This window comes from Crassostrea angulata, chromosome 2 (assembly GCF_025612915.1).
Source record: "Crassostrea angulata isolate pt1a10 chromosome 2, ASM2561291v2, whole genome shotgun sequence".
Taxonomy (NCBI): Eukaryota; Metazoa; Mollusca; class Bivalvia; order Ostreida; family Ostreidae; genus Magallana; species Magallana angulata.
Window position 1 is genome coordinate 77,580,333 of NC_069112.1, and position 21,235 is coordinate 77,601,567.

The 21,235-nt window shown below is 32.6% G+C and overlaps 1 protein-coding gene across 1 annotated transcript; it reads right to left on the minus strand.

The window, feature by feature from the left end:
- Nucleotides 1–6,128: 6,128 nt before the first annotated feature.
- On the minus strand, nucleotides 6,129–17,988 carry LOC128170936 (uncharacterized). The gene is made up of 3 exons (XM_052836716.1): nucleotides 17,799–17,988; nucleotides 17,444–17,538; nucleotides 6,129–8,144 (listed from the first exon to the last, which is right to left on the minus strand). The coding sequence occupies exons 2-3, from the start codon at nucleotides 17,519–17,521 to the stop codon at nucleotides 6,978–6,980; spliced, it is 1,245 nt and encodes a 414-aa protein (XP_052692676.1). The 5' UTR covers nucleotides 17,522–17,538; nucleotides 17,799–17,988; the 3' UTR covers nucleotides 6,129–6,977.
- Between the last annotated feature and the right edge of the window lie 3,247 nt (nucleotides 17,989–21,235).

The following is a 21,235-nucleotide window of genomic DNA, read 5'->3' on the forward strand; positions in this document are numbered from 1 at the left end:
GTTAAATAGCGTTTTCTTATCTTATTATTTTTACATCATTTTTTTTGGGGGGGGGGGGTTCGGGGGGGGGGGGGATTTGCTTACTAGTTTCTTTATATAATGATATTCTCAAATTGGACAATAAACTTGCTATTTAGTAAATATCAATCGCCGCTTTTCAAAATGGTGCCTTACATTCCCCCAAAAAACCCTTGCTAGTAAAGACATTAAAATTTTCGTTTGCAATGAAAAACATTCAATCCCAGTTTATATTCTAATAACTCAATTATTTTTAGTTGTTCTGGACATGTGTAACATATCGATTTTATGTTGATTCTTTTGTTTCTAACTATCTCCTAGGATGCCTTTTCACTCATTTGCTTCGCAAAAATTTGACCAAGTCAAAAGGGCATAGTATAAATTGCAAGAGTGTTTTGATATAAAAAATTTAAATATATACATCAATTGAAAACCGGTTTCCAAGATTTGTTGCATTTCATAATTTTTAACCGTACATTTTGGTTATTGACGAAAGCAAAAATTGAATGATAGCTGTGTCTTATTCCAACGAGAAAAAAACTAAATAACATTTTACGTATAAGGACGCCGATTTGGTTTGTGTTGTTTGTTTGTTTGTTTTTTAATTGGTTATTTTCTTAATTTTTTTTTTTTGTTTGTTTGGTTTTTTTTTTTTTGGTTTTTTTTTTTTGGGGGGGGGGGGAGAGAAACCACAATGGTAAAACTAAATATATATTAACCATTTGTTATTTACACCAACCCTAATATTGTTCGCCAAGTTGCAAGAACACTTTACTTTACAGCCTGATTTTTAGTGGTGGTCATCTCAAAATTCCCAAAAGCACCAAATTTTGCGATATATCTAAGATATTACAAATGATTGGTACAATGTGTTCATCAAGAATTAAAAAAAACTGAACATAGCATTAGTCTGTATATAAAATTACAAAGGCGTACATGTTTACTTTTTATGTTTATCTTATTCCTTACTCCTATAAAGCTTTATTTTATCATAAAGCCGCTCAACCACTGACCAACAGACAAATCATAACATTTTCCCCATAAAGTGTCTAAGTATTTTTATCTGTATTTTAAGTATCGTGTTAAATTGAATAACTGGTATCAAAAATATCATTAAAAAGTTTAAATACACTTTATTTAACTTCAATGCTCAAAAATATGCACGATGAAACCTTATGTCGACCTCCTTATTTCATGTACATAAATGATAATTGCTAATATACAAGGAACAATATTCACAATACACATAGGTATTACATTGATATCACAAAAAACTTTATTATTCCATTTTAACGTGGCTGTTTCAACTTTCAATTTTACTGACATTACAGCAATGCTATAGTTATATTTTTTTTCTACAGGTCTGTACCTCCCGGTCAGAAGAAAAAGCAGATTGAAAAACTCGGAACTACAGTCTCCTAGAAGAAACTGCAATTAATGGCGCACAAAAACTGCGCTGGTTTTTGACTTATTAATCTTATTTCACACTGAACACATTTTGTGCAGATTTTTGATTCCAAATTTTTATCGAAAATTCTACTTCAAATACCGTCGATTGACTTTCTTCTGATTTTCTTTTAAACGCCATCACCAGCCCCTTAAAGTAAAGTGTTTTTTTATGTACAGATGTCGACTCTCGATATGGACGTGAATTCATTTTCCGTGGTCGGTTCGGTGTTTCCGAGAATGTCTGAGGCATGGAAAGACACGATATCAGGAAAATATAAAAATTGCATGAATAATTTTTGGTACTTTTTCTCACAGAAAATGTGTGTACTTAGGGTTTAAACTTTTTTTTCATAATCTTTCCTGGTAAGTCGGATGCATACACATAATCATAATGGAGACTTTTAACCTAGCTAATCTAGATTGTAGTTTGCTTCATTTCATAATATACAAGTGATAAATACCAGTATAACATATGTGGTAAAAATATTGTCTTCCATTGAAAAATAACGCAAATTATAAAAAAACGATACTAATTTCTTCAAAAGAAGCAGAAATACATCAACAAACCGTTGACTAGAATAGAGATATGTAACTATAAAACAAGCGACCGGGATATCCAACATACATGTATGTGAATGCTACAGTGTTAGACTAACTACGTTTTCATAACGTAGTGAAAATATAACTTATCTTCTAGATATCTCTGATGTCTGTTGTACTTAGATAAGACATTTATCTTCATAGACTCCTTCCAACCAGCGGCTGTAACTGGGCGCCGGCGTACGCTGGGAGTTAACCTACGGTTTACTGGTCTCTGTCCCATTTAGGGAGAGTCACTGACTTTCATCCGCTTAGCTTCACGGAAACCGGGGATAACAACTGGGTTTGTGTGCCTTTATTCCTCAAAGCAGGATTTATGATAAATATCGTAATATTTCTGTAGAGAGAAGTTTCTATTGGTTACTGTCCTTTCTGATATATTTCATTTTATTAAATAAAATTTACAACATGACTATTGTCATGTACAAATTTTGATTATCAATAATCTAAATTTTTGTAAAGGACAGTACTCAACTTTACTCTGGAATTATAAAGATCCACTCGTGTTGTCATGGTTATATAGAACGTTGGCTGGCAACCTTGTGGTACTTAGTCAGACAATGAGATCAACCTGTGTAGATATTTCCTAAATGAACGATGAGCGGTCACGGAGCGGAGCCGAGAGCGCAAGTGAACGCACGGTGAGCGCACATGAACGCACGGTGAGCCCTAGGGAAAATGGGAAAATAAAACATTTCAAAGGACTGAACCCAGGAATATAACTGCTCTAAAGCGTCAGGATTGGGTGAAAATATTGAAGCCTTAAAACAAGCAAAATAATCATGCAGAATAATGTTCACAGACTGTTACAGTTATGCATCAAAATTCGAGATTACATACATCTCTATTAAATTCATTACTGTATTTCTGTCATATTTATATATTTATTTTTAACACTTTGTTATTACATTGGTATAAATCAATGATTTATCCTCAGTTATACACTGCGCATCATCAACATTACTTCATGCAGCTTCAAATTGCAGAAAAAAGAACTTTAAAGAAACCGACATATTTGAATGTACTGCCGTTTTATTGACATTCAGCACTGGCCCCTGTTATTTAAACTTTATTGTAAATAAATATGGTATTTTCATCATATTTTGTTGTTTTTTTTAATTTTATTAGATTCAAGTCATACGTAGTTTTATCATTTCAGGACGTTACTTAACAAAAATGACGTCTGTTCTACATTTTTTCATCAAAACAATGCCATATTGTAAACTCCGTTTTTAAAAAATGCATGATAGATATCGAAAAAAGAAACACTGTAATGGAAAGCCAAGATTCTACCCTATATTTCACCAAATTATGGTGATTTTTTTATGAGAGGGCACTTTTTGATGCTTCGTGGCTCTTTACAATGAATTAAATGTTCTATTTAACCGTAATATAGTTTTAATGTTGTCTGCCCATGGTTAATTGGAATCATGGAAACTCATGTGTGGAACTGAATATGAATAGAATAGAAATATGTAACTATAAAGCAATTGGCCGGGATATCTTACATATGTGAATGCTACACCCCCCCCCCCCCCCGGAAAATGTAGTAAAATTATCGCAAATATGCCTCGGTACCCCCTCCCTAGCAAAAACAATTAGCTTTCGGTCGGACCCCCCCCCCCCCCCCCCCCCCTGGAAAAAAAGATCTGGATCCGTGGATGGAAACTATTATTCATCGGTTTCATTTAATGTCTCCCGGAACACCTTGGAGTAATGAGAGTTGATACATCATATTGAAAGTCCAATAACTCTTACTTGTTTACAATCAACACAATATGCATCGTTGACAAATGAAAACCCTTGACTAAATAGGCAAAGTTTGACGGAGATAGAACCCCCGCACGCTGGTTGGTCTCTTTAAAGTTTGCATGATCCAATAAGAAACGTTGTTTCAATAATAATGTTAATTGTGCGTTAATCAATGTTTAACCGTTGTCAAGTAAATTTTGAGACGGACTGGTAATTTTTTTTACTTAAACCTGCTATCGGTTTTTAGTCGGAATTAATCCATCTTTTCTGCAAATTTGATTTTGTTCATGGGAGTATTCATGTTGCTATATTGTTTCTGTTCATAACGCATTCTCTTATTGGTCAGAACAAGATGTCACAAACGTTCTAAAATGAGTACTCACCAGATGGCGTAATCGTTAACCTGCATGTGTATTGTGTTTTCGGTTAAAGGTTTATGTAGAGCGGAGCAGATCAGAAACCATTGACTTGGGAAGATGATGATATTGAGATGAATGTTTTCTTACATGAGTTTAGATCTGTAGCGACTTTTCGAGGGTTGTAAGAGGAAATTCACGCTGTGTTACAATGTTAGTGTTGAGATTAACCAACACTCTTTAGGAACAGAACTGGCTACGAAGAATGTTCTGTCGTTAAAATGACATATGTCCTATAGAGATGATTTAAAATAACGATAGAATTAGTCCGTATTTTACAAAAAAAAAAAATAATACAGCGTTGTATCTCTTCCATTTCATATATGGTTTTTATTAAATATCTATACATTTTTCCTTGTTCAGATAGCCACATTTTTAGCAAATCCAAAATGTAAATAATGCATTTTCTAAAAAAGAAATAAAAAAGAAAAAACTTGGCGCAACCCAGTAAATAGGTATTTGGTGAACTTAACGAAGCACAAGTAAGCAGAAAATTTTCAATAGCCTTATAAATGTTCTACAAAAAAACCCGAACAAAACCTTTATTGAAATGCAAAGACCCGTTGATAATTTACTTAGGAAATTATTTAAAACAAACCTTTCATTGAAATGCATCCATTAGACGTAAAAAGAGAAGCAGAAAGGCCTTAATTTAAAGGTCATTTTGTGTGGGTTTTTTCATCCTTATAAAAATAGTGTAGACAAATTAGCTTGGGAAATCAACACGACTATAAAATAACCCATATTATTTTTTGAGGTGGTTAGCTTTCGTCATCAAATTCCGAACTCAATTTAGACAACTTGTATGGCCGTAATGGCACATTCGTTTATGACGTCATAACGGAAACATTTCACCGTTACACTCTAAAACTATATGCTCGGAATGATAATAAAGTTATCATCTATATATATGTCGTTAATATTAGACAGTAGCAGTCTTTCACATTTATTCTCCATGTACAAATAAAAAAGAAAGTGCGCATTAAACGCAACACATCATAATTATGCAGATAATCAGCAAGAATGGGAGGGTGATTTTTCAGTGTATGTAAAAGTTCATATTAATTATAGATAAAAACCAGCCATGTAGTCTCAACCTTGTTACAAAGGAGAGAGAGAGAGAGAGAGAGAGAGAGAGAGAGAGAGAGAGAGAGAGAGAGAGAGAGAGAGAGAGAGAGAGAGACAGACAGACAGACAGACAGACAGACAGACAGACAGACAGACAGACAGAGACAGACATACAGATAGAGAGAGACAGACAGAGAGAGAGACAGACAGAGAGAGAGGGGGGGTATAAAAGTTTGGTCCTCGGCTTTGGCCAAAACTTTTTAACAATTGATAAGTTATTAAATTCAAATATTATGATATGATATATCAATAATATATTATTATATTAAAGCATGTAACTACTTTGTCCAAAAAATAGGGAAGGGCACAGTCGGGAAATATTTATTTTCTAATAAAGTTGTTACGATTTGATAAGAAAAATAAATGCCCGAAGCTTACAAATATCATCCGTTTTCTAGATTCGAGATTATAAACGGAAATGGGATACCTACGAAAGACGAATAGGTCCACATAAAAATATATTTTTGTCTCGTAATTACGAGAAAAGATCTCGTTATTACGAGTTCATCATCTCGTTATTACGAGTTAATCGTCTCGTTATTACCAGAAAAATTCTCGTTATTACGATCAAAGATCTCGTTATGACGAGTAAAGATCTCGTTATTACGAGAAAAATTCTCGTTATTACGATAAAAGATCTCGGAATTACGAGAAAAGATCTCGGAATTATGAGTTAATTACAAATTTAAATCCAATTTCTAATAATATACACGTAAGATTAATATACGAAAGGTGTAAAAATAAAAATAAAAACCGGAACAAATGTTATTGTTAGACTTTTTATTTGCATTTAAATCTGTTTTATTGTTACTTGGCTCGCATCATAACAATCAACAAACATATTTCTTAGAAAACAGACGAAACAGAAATATGAAAGATTATCTTACAACAAATCGTTATCGTGGGTCTTGATATGCATAGATTTACATGGATCGCAAAGTCATACTCTTTTCGTGCATTTAAATATATTTGAAAAATAATGCTAAAAAGGGTAAATGAAGGAAGACACAACATGAACAAAATTCAACCCACATAGTCAATCGTCGCTTGTTTTTCTTTTCCTTCTCAATATGAGAACAGCCTTAAGAGATACACTATTGTAACTTCTATGTAAGACTTAGTTCACTCACAGACGGGTGTACACACATCGAGGTCACTGTAGTGCAAGTGTCCGTCCAAATTTTCTTCATCCTCATTACATACACACAAACACACACTCACACGAATACACATAGAACACAAACACACACTTCCATATATCTAGTCACCAAGTGTATACAAGTTCATTTCTTTTACGGGTTCATCTCTCCTCGTGAATACAACGATAAAACAACAAAAAATATTCACTACGAACAGAGCAACACATTGAAATCAAAATGGTGTGTGAATGGTGCTCTAAGAGAACGCAAAAATATAACGGGGAAATTGTTCTCTGTCCTTTCATTTTCTTGCGATACACCGGATTACTCGGATGGTTTTTTATTTCAGTAATGGGCATAGAAAATATTTAATGCAATATCCCTGCCTCAGCACACTGTCTTTGAGTATGCCACCAGCACCAGATATTTGCCAAACAAAGAAGAAGTATTTTGTTCGACGCTAGTAAGTTATACTTTATGCAATCTGAAATCCACTATTGCCTAGAGGAACCTTTTGGATGGTATAATTCCCCGAAGGGGTAATAATAAGTTTTTGGTTTTTGTGGACACTTATCGGCCCTGGCGCAGGCGTGGTTACCGCCTGGGTCTGCACACTCTGAATGTGATTATTTAACACAATACGGATCGGCTTCATCGTTGATGCCACCAGATCACTTGCTGCGGCCACTGGTGCTATAAGATGGTTAATACCACTCGACTGTTGTTTCTTTTGCACATTTGGAGGGTTGTTTTGAACTTTTTTGTTTTTCTTGGTGTTGATGACAATTTTGGTCTTTTTGCTCTTCTGTGGTTTCTTTTCAGGTTTTGGCTGCTGTACCTCACTTGCGTCCGGCATGTCTTTTATAAGGTGTTCAAGACCAAGTTCATCTAGGATATGCGCTTGAAGGGCAAGGTCAAACTGGGTGGGTCGATACGTTGGAGCTGGGTGGGGAGGAGAAAAGATCACTGGGGGACTCATACTTGGCATTAACACGTACTGGGGATCGTTTCCGAATGGCTCTTCAACAAATGGCTGGAACGCAATACTTGAAGGTATGCTAGGGATTCTTTGTGGAGTTGCCGTTTCTATTACGTGCTGTGCTTGGTTCCAACGAAGAAGATTCTGAAGCTGACTTCCTATGTTGTTGGATATGCTATTTTCAAGATTGTTCGCAGAAACAGACAAAATAACAGAGGGCTGAGTGACTGGTTGAGTGACGTGCTGCTCCACCCTTCTGGAGTTGAAATTTCTGTTCAACCTTCTAGCATTTTGTAACAAATTTATCAGTAAATCCTTGGGAATGGATACCATTCTACTGGCTGAGGATTGAGAGGAAGAAGAATGCCTTTGTTGTGGGTGCATCCCAGAATTCATTGCTCGAGATGCAGATGCACTTCCTCGTGAACTGAAGCCAGAATTTATTAGCCTCCCAAATCTCACACCGGAAGTCCTCGATGTAGAGGTTGGTCTCAGACGTAGGTGTCCATCACGTGTGCGGAAAAACTGGCTGGACCCCCTGCTATGAGGTAAATTTCGAGTACTCAGACGTGTCGCAGTTGTTTGTGGTCGTCTGCTAGAAAACGTGTTTACAGATCGGGATGGTGCAATGTTACGTATCGATCGCTGATTGAAGGAAAATGACTGAAAAACAATACATAATTGCAATTAATGTGCTATTGATACAAAAACACAATTGTCAACTTAACAATGTTTAAGTCATCTTTAAATCAATATTTTTTAAAGATTTAATGAAATGTCGAGAATTTTTTTTCTGTAATTTCATCCTTATCATTTCTTAGAAAAGTTTAATTTTATTATTTTTTTTTAACAATATTAACCACATTATGCTTTAAGTAGCGGTACATGATTATTATCTTCTGCTCATCGCCCCTTATTACCAACATAAAACAGTGACCACGATGCTAAAACAGTACATAATATCGATATTTCTCTACGGAGTACATTAGTTGCTTGGTGTAATCCATCTCCCTATTCATTATTCCATGTCAATTACAAGAACAGTAAAACTAGCAATAATGACTGGTGACCAAAAAGTCACATATATCAAGGGACATTTTACGCCAATTAGTCATCAGCAGAACTATCTTTGTCTGATAGACATCGCTATATGTGCCATGAAATTGACATGGCAATAAAATGTTTGACTAATAACACGAAAATGCATATTTTATGATATTTTATGGAAACATAAAAATAATTTGAGGTTAAAATGTTAAAATCTGTTCCAAAGAACATAATAATAATAATAATACAAAGATTCTTTTCCAAACATGAATGATATTCTGTTTCATCAATTTTGTAAGCTAGAGCATTGATTGGTGAAAACATTACGAAATTGTAAAAACATTTTATGAATAAAATTACTCTTTACTTTTTTAAAACAATATTTCGATATAGCTTAGTAACACCGATATGTTGTGGGGTTTTTCTTTTCATCTTTGTACCATCGATTTTTTTCAAGGAGGTTGGATGGTCAACAAACTAACCATCAGATATACCTTAACTTTTAAATTTAACATTTTTGGCCATAAACTATCATTTCGAAAAGAAAACATCCAAATAATCAGCTTTAAAATTAAACTATTGTTTATACTTTATACAAAACTTTTCATCTAAAGAATACAGCCAAATGTGGCCATTAAATCGACTAATTGCCTTCTCATCATATTCAAATTCATTGTTTCTATGATAAAATTTTCAAATTTTACGATGTTTCAGCAAATAATGTATGTGATTTATTCCTTTTTTAATAAAAAAAAACCATGTTGTATTCTCCAGCATATCAGCTTTAGCACTGCCTGTTTTTATTTTTCAGTAAAATTGTCCTTTAAATATAAAAAGGCAAGTAAATGTCTATGAAAAATCAGGTTTTTTAGCCTACACTGGACGATCAGTCATATTTAGACTTATAAATAAAAGCAGTAAACATAAGACGTTGGTTCATTTTATTTATCATCAAGACAATATTAAGCTGTATCACGATATGAATGGATCCTTCCATATTTGGAGTCCAATACCGGACTAAACAGGATATAAGTTTCATCAAATGGATAATATCATTTTAAAAGATAAGGTAACAGAGATAGCATAGTTGATGCTAGTACCAGTTTGAACGATGTAAACAATTAAGTTGTATGTTAATTGTTATTAAGATTTTTATTTGTTTAAAAAAATAGTTAATTTAAGGGTAAGGTTCTAAACACAGTTTTAGAGCTCTACAAAGTACGACCTATATGCATGTTGGTTGGATTTTTACGGTGATATTTAGAAAGGTATTTTAAAAGTGTTATTGTCTTAATTTCTTGGGGGTTTTTTCTTAATTTTGTTAGTTTAAAATTCTTAAAAACTTAAAAAGAATTAACTCTTTCTGTAGAAACTTAAACAAGATAAATACATTTTTAAGGACTAATGGTGATTTAACCGATGATATACTAAAATTAGATTTTAACACGGTTTTAACTTATTTTAAGAGACAAAAAATAAGATGAGCATTAATTTTGACAATTCAAAATTTCAACAACAACAAAATCCAGGTAAAAGGAAATTTATGAAATAATTCGCTGGGCCAACACATAAATATTGAGTTTTCTTTTCGCTTCATAGCCACGCAAATAAAGAATGTATTAATAAGAATGTCTGAATACTGTGATATTTTTCATAAGAAATGTAATATACCACAACGGCCACGAAACCTTGCACTTTATTTCATCATTTATTTCACTGACCCGTTGACCTAGTTTTACCTTTTAGCACCTGACGAAATGCACAGTGAGAAACAAATGTGCCAGTGATAATTGATAGGTTGAGGGCATAGGCCAGGCCTCAAGGTGCCATCCAGATATGAAATTTTATAGTTCTTGGTATCATAAACCTGTTTCTCTTGCAGATCAGTTTTTATCAACTTTATCTGTGACTGAGATTTAGACAGCGGACGTCGTTTTACTAACCCGATTTTCTGTGAATAATGGCCTCCCTGTAACATGTACATCTTAGTGATATTTAAAGGTGAATAAACTATTTTGTTCGGAAAAAAGTATTGCGAATTCAAAAAAAAAAATAATAACTATTACATGTTTACTCAAGACACAGGAGTTGCATCCAATATAATGAACAAAACTGGTTTTTATCTTATTCATATTTTCCCAAGATAGAAAAATAATATTTTGAACTAGACATGATCTCGTTGCGAGCAACGAGGAGGTCTTCCGTCCAATTTTTAGAAGAGGAAATGACTTTGTCTTTTATCTTCATCAACAAAACTTATCAGGAAATGCACATGTGATCTAAAAGACCGATTGATGAAGGATTATACAACCCGTTGGATCCCTAGTTTTAAGGACCAGCCCCATTTTATTTCATATTAAATAAGAGGTCTTTTGACCTTATAACAGGTGTAATAACCTGTAATAAAAAGAAACCGAAGAAAAAAAGAGGGTTTGCCTTTGTAAACGGAAGACCCTAATAACAATAAGAATAGAGGGTCTTCCGCTGAAGACGGAAGACCCTAATAATAAAAGACTGTTTTTGTCTAAATCTTAATTGAAGAGTGTTTTTCAACTTGTACTACAGTCCAACAACCCTTTTATGTTGATTATTTTAGTTAGAAAATTAAATAAAAAGCAGAGAAAGAAATACAGAGAAAGAACAAATCTTGGCTCCGGCGAGATTAGAACACACAGCCTTTGCAGGTGTCTCAAAACATGGCTGACGCGAAATAATTCCCGAATTTGTGTTTGAATTTGGGGCGTTTCCGCCCGGGAGAAGAGCTGAGTTTTAGTATGAGATGAAAAACAAAGTGTAAGATGTCTGACTATTTAGGTTTGGTAACAGTGCGATGTCATTTGAAATATTGACGCGTGTTTTTGTCTGGAGGGGGGTGAAAAGACCCAAGCTTGATTTTCGTCGTAAATAAATCGAAAATACAATTTTGAGGTGTGGATCTCGGATTCGTGTAACAACTATTAGGGGAAGTCCTAAAACAATGACTGATGCAGTTTACCCATGTATTTCAGTGTTGAGAATTTTTGTTCGTGTCGTTTACTATTATGTTTGACTGTTTTATTTCAGCAGGATTGATAGAATCTTTATAAATGTAGAAATAACGAAATCAGTAACACGTAAATTTATTCGGTAAAAATTTGATGCAGTAATTTCCACAGTTCTAACATTCATAAGTAGTTCACACGTTATCGTATATTCAGACTAAACGGAAAAAAGAAATATACATGCAACAGAAATATTACGTGGCTGCACAGGGGCCAAGCCCACTTCAACATTAATTTCAATGAAACAATAAATAAAGAAAGAGGTCGAACTCTGACCCAGATAGAAAACTACAGCTCGCTTCAAAATCCTAAAAAATCAATTAATCTTTAAAACACTCGCAACGTGCATGTATTTTTCATAAAAGTAATGTTTGAGATACACTCCTGCCGAATTTTAAGTTGATGGGTCTTACAATAGCGGAGATATACGCATTATTCTCTCGAAGTCGCCAGTTTATTTTTACTCGGACATTTACCGGTCCAGAGCTCACGATGGGATTTTGCCTATGACAACAGCAGTATTGCAACAAGTCGAGAAACATTTGCAATAATCTTTTAAAATCTTACATCAAACGCAATTTATGGATTTACTTTTTACTTTTAAAGTTTTCAGAAATAAGATATATAAAATGCCATAACATTTACATGCTAAACACTACATATGTATGATGAGAGAGAGAGAGAGAGAGAGAGAGAGAGAGAGAGAGAGAGAGAGAGAGAGAGAGATTAATCAGAAATCGATTTGATCAGAGACATAAATAACATTTACGTCTCTGATTTGATAAAGAAATTTATAATTGTTTTATCTGCTTTTTCATATCTATTATATTTCTTTTTGTCTCAAGTTTTTCTTTGCCGCAATAACTGCATAATAAAAAATTCTGGTAAGTCAGCAAATAAAATAACCTACATCATTAGAAATATAGTATGATTATTTATTCCCCATTTTCCCGAATCCAAACGATACCCAAGTGTTATGTCTAAATGACCAATGTTAAGGATTCAGTTGATAATAAAAATCGTTTTTTTTAATCCCAGACAGTCAATAGATTTGTTATTAAATCATTGAACAGTGAATTTCAAAAAATAACATCCGTAGACAATATCCCGTAACTAGAAAAAAATACGTATTTACTTTTTTGACGTCAAATGTACATTAGCCTCTAGCCTCATTACTCCATGTTACCTGTAGTAGATCTTTGAGAGAGAGAGAGAGAGAGAGAGAGAGAGAGAGAGAGATATTTTAGTGTTCAGGAATTCAATATAAACGCAACATTTGTCAATAAACGCATGTATACATGCATACAGGTACATATCTAAATGTTTGAATAAATACAAAACAACCTTTCTTTTTAAGCCATGTGAAATACTAAAAACGTTGGTGCATTGCTAAATGTTGTGTGTATACAATCATTGAAATGGCGGCATTTCTTTGATGCCGGCAAAGCGATCCAGTGAACTCTAATGCGGTCGAACTGCAGGGGTGCTTCGGCGGCATGTCTTTGATGCCGGCAATGCGACAATCGTCCGAATTTAGCGAGCAGTTGACAGAAAAGAGCTCTATATTTGTACTGAAAAAAAGCCGCTATTATTTTTATTTATGACAAAAAGAAAACGGAAAACATTCAAATCCATCATTATAAAGATAAAATCGTTAAACAAACCACAGTTAAGCAAGAACAAATAATCGGCACTCGGGGACTGAACCCGGGTCGCCTGGACACAAGTCCACCACTCTAACGACTGAGCTACGCGGACTCTCGCTTCAGAACTTTGGAGCCCAAAATCTCGAGAATGCATGGATCGATTTTGAAACAGATTTCATATTCAGAGGTTTTTAGAGTGTCTCTATCGAATAGTAACATAAAAAAAATTCAGGTTCAAAAAATTGAAAAATTAAGGTTTTTCATTTCCTTCCACTGACGACCGGAAGTGACGGCGGACGTTCGGATATGCGTAGTACACTGCGGCCGTTCACTCTTTACGATCTCTGAAAATTTGAAAGTTCTATCTTAAATACTTTTGGAGAAAACTTGTGAACAAGCAAAAACATAAAATCTTTAATATCTCGGGACCGGAAGTGACGACCAAAAAAATCCCACGTACTTTTCTTACAAATGTTGTCATAAACAAGATCTGAAAGTTTAATCAAAATCGACTGAAGCGTTTTTGAGAAAACGTGGGAGAAAAAAAAAAGAATAATAATAATAGAGGAAAAGAAACAAAGCAAAAACAATAAGGTCTTCCGTTTCCAACGGAAGACCTTAATTATCCACATTATCAGATATTGTAAAAGTCTTTCATTCATGGTTTATGGGTTTATACAATTTGTTGTTGATCTACCGTTCACAGTGGTTTTAATTATACGTAGAATCTACATATATCGTTGAATCATGCAAGGACCCACTAAACACTCAAATTATACGTAGAAACAACATGAAATAATCAAATTTTTATAGATATATAATCCTGATTGAAATAATAAGTTCAATCTTATCCCAATTTATTTGTATACGTATCAATAATTTACATCCTTAAATATAAAATAAAATGGTAAAATGATTGAAATCTGCAACCTAAACCACTTGTTACATGTACGTAATACAAGTGTAATTCAATTTTAATTATTTCATAAGGTTTTTTTTCTTTAAATATATAACATTTCATAAATTATGCATGTTTTTACAGAGTAAATACACTGAAGGAATATTTAAATTGGTGTTATTCACCATTGCATTCAAGAGTCCCTTTTAATTAAACTGCCAAAATAACTTCTGCTTTAAGGATAAAACGATACATTGAACATAAACTCGTTAAATAAAAATTGCATAGCTAAAAAAAAAAAAATTTTTTTGAATGAAAATCATTTTTGATCTTGAAAAATAATTGTTTAAATTAGTTCTGGTAGTGATTAAGTTCCACTGAAATATTTGAGATGAGTAGAGATTAGAAAAAAAAAATTTCAATTTTATTTAAAAAAAAAAAAAAAGAAAACGTTTGTCATTATTTTATTAGCAAGTATAACTTTCCAAAAGAGTTTCGTTGTAATCTACTTTAGAAAATAAATTTAAAACATTTGATTTTAAATCCTAATAGGAAATCTGTTTAGAAAAAAATTCAAAACTTAAAATATGAAAATCTTTGATACCGTTTAGAAGAAATTGACTCTTTTTGGAACTAACTTTCCGCTGAATTGGTAGAGAAGTTGTTCGATATTTACAATGTACCTTACTTTTATTTTTTCTCTTTCAAATCTATGTTTTTTACTGTTATATCGTTTTAATTCGTGGGGATCAATGATCGCGGGCAGCCAAACTTTTCGTGGATCACGGGTACATAATTTTGTTGGTAGCAGGTTCAAAATACTTTTAATAAGTATTAAGTAAATACCTTTATATAAATACGTTCGTGGGGCTGTAAATTCGTAAGCAAGGGTTATCCACTAATGCCATGAACATTTGTTCCCCCAACGAACAATGACGATTCCACAGTATTTTTAGTGTCAATTATATGCAACTAGGTCAACGCAATCAATAATTTATATCATAGTTTATTTAAACTTGCCGACACCTTAGTTACTGATTCAAAAAAAAATTAAACGTCGTCTAAATTTTAGGGCTTTGAAGAAGTGAACAAGGTTTACAAATGATTTTACTGTCTATCAATGTTTTAAGAACGGGATTCAAAGACTTAAAACAATATTTAACCTTTGAACAAAAAATTGTTTTCAACTTGACTAAAGACGATTAAAAAAGGATATAATATCCAGCGCTATATCGAAACGTTTCGTTTTTTAAATTATATGAAAAGAGTGTTTGTGGAGATAAAGACCTTCCAACCCTGTGTAGGCTACACATTCGTTTAGCGTACAGAAGGAAGCAATATCAGTTGCACTTTTCATGCTGAAATATTTTTTTACGAAAATGTTATTTTCTACTAAATTGACAAAAATATCATGGTTTTTAAATTTCTGTTAGACATATCTTTATTGGAAAAGCCGTAAAGAAACCTCAATTAAAGCAAAATTGAATTATTGTCGTCCTGTACAAAAATTGATCCGCTGTATATTCCTTAATAGAGAAATTTTTTTTCTAACCAAATTAGTGATTCTTTCAAATTTTATTTATCATAAGAGTTTAAGTTACATGCAGACTAATCATGCTAGCATTTTTGCAGAAAAAAAAAACCTAAAAAAATACAGCTCATAATGCTTTAAGAGAAATGACAGAAGAAAAGGAAACGTTTCAGTGATAGCTCAGGTAACTTCATTTTTAAACATGTGTACAAGGGTGAGGTCCAGTTTAGCTCATCTCAATCAGCGACTTTAGTAAGTATTCTGTAAGTCAATCACTCCACTGATAAGTTTTCTTAAAGAAATAAGTTTAAATATGTGTATATTGTACAGCTGCATATTAGTTTTAAGTATATATTGTTTATGAGTCATTTACAAGACTTTATGATTCATCAATTGAATCCATCTAGGAATTTATCGGTACAAAAAAACGGTACCTGTCTTTTATAATAAATCTATAATGAATAGGGACTATTATTTAGTTGCTTCAGATGCTGGCGGTTTACAATTATTCACGGTAAAGGGGATTAGCTTCTTTTTCATCGCCTTAAAGTGGACTCAAACCAACATACACGCAAAATGGGCGATTGTAAAATAAAGGATTTGGTCGTAAAATTCAAAATCATGATTACTGCGACACTTTTGGGACAACAGTGGGAACAAGATTGAGCCGTGAACCTCAGCAAGTTGGTACGACTACACAGCGCAAAGGATCCCACACGACCTTAATTGCTCTTTGACGACTTAATGACAAAAACATGACAAATATTTGGATATTCTTTCCTGGTTTTGGACAGCACAACGAGTCGTCTTTAGCCCGCGAAGATATGAGTTTATTGATTCTAATCATTACACATCAACCACATCCTTTTGCATGAAATATATCATCTACTTAGAAATAATATAGGCAGAGGTATTGTTGTTCATGAATGATACACCGGTATTTACATTTGTTCGAAATAGTGATTTTGCAGGCAACCTTGTGAACTATTCCAGTATTTAACAAAGATGATTTTAATTTAGAACTAAACCTTTTATAGTTGCAGATAATTGTATATAATTGTGTTCCACAACTTTCTCTTTGTTTTTTCTACTTGTAACGAATAATGTTGACTTTTACATTATCAGTATATTTTAGACTGCTTTTGTATTTATTTGATAAAAAATCAATAAACGAAATTTAATTTAAAATAAAAATACGTCAAAAGCATTATGTGTGTGCCAAATATTTTATACAATGTCATGTAGAAGTTTACGATCTAAAATCAGAAGTAGCTATCAGCAATTTAAAGCTAAGATAATTTTATTAAAAAGTTTAATCTAGATCATATAGTTAATGTGTGGACCATCACGCCTCCCTTAGGTATATTTAAATGAATACCATGAGCAGTAATACTTGTGCATAAACACAAACAAAGTTAGACAAGTAAACATTTAATATAATTTAAGCTGGTATTGGATACTGCCATATTGTGACGTACATTTGATTGAGATAAACAATTAATTAACGTGCAATTTTGTAAATATTTTCTTTTCCATAGTTGTCACCTTATAACGTAGTACAGTAGGTAGAGCGAACACTACGAATCTGTCAGTAATGAGTTCGAATCCCGCTTGGGATTTTAATAGAATATTTATTTTTTTTCAATATTTGAAAAAGGTATTTTTAAATAAAACATTAAATTTCAAATTTCTAAGCCGGTAAAAGTGTTTTGACTATAGTGTGTTTTTATCCACATCAATATGGACAGATATCCCATACCACCATAATTATTTCAGATTAAGGTGCTATTATTTTTTACCTGTCCGTGCCTATGGTTGGCCTCAACATATAATACTGTAGCCCAGAAGCAGATCACAATAATTCGGAATAAATCCATCGTAAAGATTGGAACAACTGAAACAAAACGAAATAAATCAGTTAAATTACTCCCAAACAGCGCGCTCTAAGTTAAAACAGTGGGCCATCGGGGTCACTTTTAAGAAACGAGAACCCGAACTGTCTTGGCCACGTTCTGTTAATGAGAGTGTCAACAGCGAACCCCTATCTAGAGCGTTAATGTGATTTAGGACAATTAGGTGTAAGTCTCTATCTGATGGCCGTGCGTGCTAGAGTGTGTGCAATTTTACATAAATGGCCTCGTAAGGGCTACCTACCTCCTTGTCGTTTGCGCCACGTGCACTTTTTCTTCCAATATGGCTGCTTGGAAAAATGTGGTCCAATACTGTCAAAAATAATATCTTTCTTATGGGTTTTCTTCCGGTTTCACAAAGGCTTGAAAAAGAGTCGCACTAACCTACCAAAGGATGACTATGCCGACTCACTTTTTTTTTCAGTTTCAATGGCTGGGTCAATCGCCGCGTGTGTTGTCTGCACGACAGGTCATTTTTCGGTTGGATTTTTTTTACGAGGGAAGGTTGGGGATTTATACAATATTCATAACAAAAACGATTTTATGTAAATAAGATGCATCACATCCGTGACGTACATATGTCAAAGATCCATGTATAGTCTACCAGACACGGCAAGTCTATAATTAATTCTTTATCGATTTCTGTAGGGGTCCAGTCCAGGTCACTGAATTATTTGTCTTTCCTGGACAGTTACACTAATCTCTGCCTGCTATATAATAAATGGACAAGTCTCCTACGTTTTAAAGGTGTCAGAATTGTTGTAATTCTGAACTTTACAGTGATTTATTGCTATTATATAGATCAAGGACAGTTTTTGATCGGTGAGATCATATTGAACGAGAAGACATATAACGATTCTGAAAAATCTGTAAATAATGCAAAATTGTTTTAGCATTTTGTTTTGTGTTTGTTTCAGTATAAAAGAATTGGATATTCATTTATACATGTGCTTGATGTATTAATTACTAATTTATTATTTATTTTATAAATTTTAAGACTTCATTACGAATACAAAAATATATTTTTGTTGGATTTTTTTCCATTTGAAAATAATCATATACACCATTCGAATGAACACCGTGAATATTAACATGTTTTGACAAAAACAAATTTTGAAATATTTATAGAAAAGAATTATAATTTGTAAAAAGCAGATAACGTATGGTCATAAAAATTAAAATCAACTTTTAAATATACGGCCAGGAAGTTTGGATGATTAAAATATAATCTCTTTTAAGATGTTTACTATAAAATGGATTTGTTGTGTGTTTGCATTTCTTAGGAGGGGGTTGTTATTAGGTTTGTTTTATTCAATTTTAGGTTTGATAGTTTTTTTTTAATCAGATGAGTTTGTTTGTTTCATATGCATATTGTTTTCTATTTGTTACTTTAAAGTATGTGTTTCTTTTTTATTATTATTGTAAGTTTCGTTGGAACTTTATAAAATTATTTTTATTTTATATATATTTTTTTATTTTACTTTTACTTGTTCATGTCTTTTATTTTATTTTTTTTTTACATATTATTCAATTGCAATTTTTCTCCGGCTTTTTTAACCAAGAAAAACTATTTTTACCTTTTCAATATATATGCAATTGTTAACAAAATATTATAGATGAAGTGAAAATTCCATTAGTTTTATCAGTTCTCTAACACAAAATAAATGTGTTTAGAAACCAAACAGATTCACAATACAAAGTCACACTTTTTTCAAATGTCAGCTAAAATAATGACGTGCTCACTTTCTCCCCCCCCCCCCAAAAAAAAATACAGATAATTTAATCATAAATATTGAAATCAAAACCAGCATAAAAAATTATTTTGCTTTGTTCCTTATTTTAAATCAAACTTAAATCAAAATGTATCAACGTCTGACTGTTATGTGTTTATATTACTGTGTAATAAAAATGTAATAATGTTATTTCTCTCTTAATTATTCACCATTTCAACTGAGGTAAAATTGTCATTTTATGCACAAAAAAAGATCAAAATAGAACCTTCAAAAAAGCTTTTGTTTCAAAATGCTGAAACTAAAGTTATTGGAATTTTTTTTGAACTGTATTTGCAAATTCAGATATCATTAATGAGCGCCCACAATGTGTTAACAAGTGTTGTGGACATAACGTATTCATATTAAAAACAAATATAATATTGATTCAAACAAGTACAGCACGAGTGGGAGTTATCTCGCTTTGATTTGATAATAATAAATCCGCCATTAAACCGCACAATCAATGCTTGATTCATGCGCATTAATCATATCACGTTCCCTACCATTCATTCAGAAAGCGAAGCGCAACATCATATCAATAGAAACATACAAGATTGGCAGGTTAATGAGCCATTAATCATGTACAACTAGTCTTCACATCTAACCCTCGGGGCATGCGCAGTGCAAAACATTATCTTTTTACCAGGGGTGATAAAACACGTGTAAGCAGTGAAGATTTACCTTCACAATGATGTGTTAAGACACAACAAGTGTCTTGTTGTTAGCTTGTTCGATTTTATTCATAATTTTCCTGATTACAATGAAAGCATTTACAATTACATTTTATTTATTTCTTTTTTGTACATGTTTCTTTAAAAATATGATGATGATTATTGTTATTATTATTAGTATTATTACTCCTAATCTTTTTATTCTGAGTGTAGTATATGAGTACCCCCCCCCCCCTTTTCTTTGCATTATATTTTTGTGTTGAATGTTTGTATTGTTGTGACTAAACTATTCGCAGAATATAGAGAAGATTGTTAAATATGTATTGTGCATTTGTATTAAATGAGAGTGTACACATGTATAGTAATATACATGTGAGTATATACTTTATTGAATGTGCAGAGAAAATTCGAGTTGAATGCATAAACGTGTATCATAACATACATGTACTGTCATCAAGCATCATTGTGATAATTCATTTTGTGAACATACCTATTTTCTTTCCATGGTTGTCTTATTAATTGATTGCACTATTTTTGAGTGTATATCACTGTATATGTGAAGAGCACATTGTTTTCCTTCCCGCATGTTCATTTCCGGTTAAAGATGAAAACGGTATAGTCGATAAATTTAGTTAAAGTTCCGCGGCGCGCATTTATGAATATGTATTATTTCTCGCAACCTTTATTAATGAAAAATGTTAATTACATCGATTTTATGAGTGTATATCTATATGTATGTGTTTGTTATTCAAAACATGTGTTTTCCATTGTTTTTGTATGTCTCAGAATAATTGATAATTATTGTCATAAGTAATATGCGTGATCGTGTGAATTAACCAATGAAATTGTAGGATTTTACATGTAAACCAATAATATTATATTACTGATCAATCTGTTAATATTCGATATTTTCATGTATTATCTGTTGTTTTCTGTGATTGGTTAATATATAAACGGAGACGCTGAGATTTCACGAGAGTCGCCTGCAACTTTTTGGCCTGGTAGGTCACGTAGGGTTTTTTCCGATTTTTTTTATTTATTTATTTTATTTTATTTTACACTATCTTTTATTTGAAGTCTTAAAATATTTTATTTATTATTTTAATAGGAATTAACCGTTTATAGGACAAAATATAGTCCTTTACGGTATATTGAAAGAACTTTAGTCTATAGACTTTATAGTTCTTTTCTCTCTAGATAGGCCTAATTGTATTTTATATTTATTTAAATTTTCTCTT

Bases quoted from the DNA above. Each gene is read 5' to 3' on its own strand.
- LOC128170936 (XM_052836716.1), bottom strand. From the start codon at position 17,521: ATGGATTTATTCCGAATTATTGTGATCTGCTTCTGGGCTACAGTATTA. The intron at 8,145-17,443 runs GTAAAAAATAAT...ATTGTTTTTCAG, and splicing joins CCAACCATAGGCACGGACAG to TCATTTTCCTTCAATCAGCG.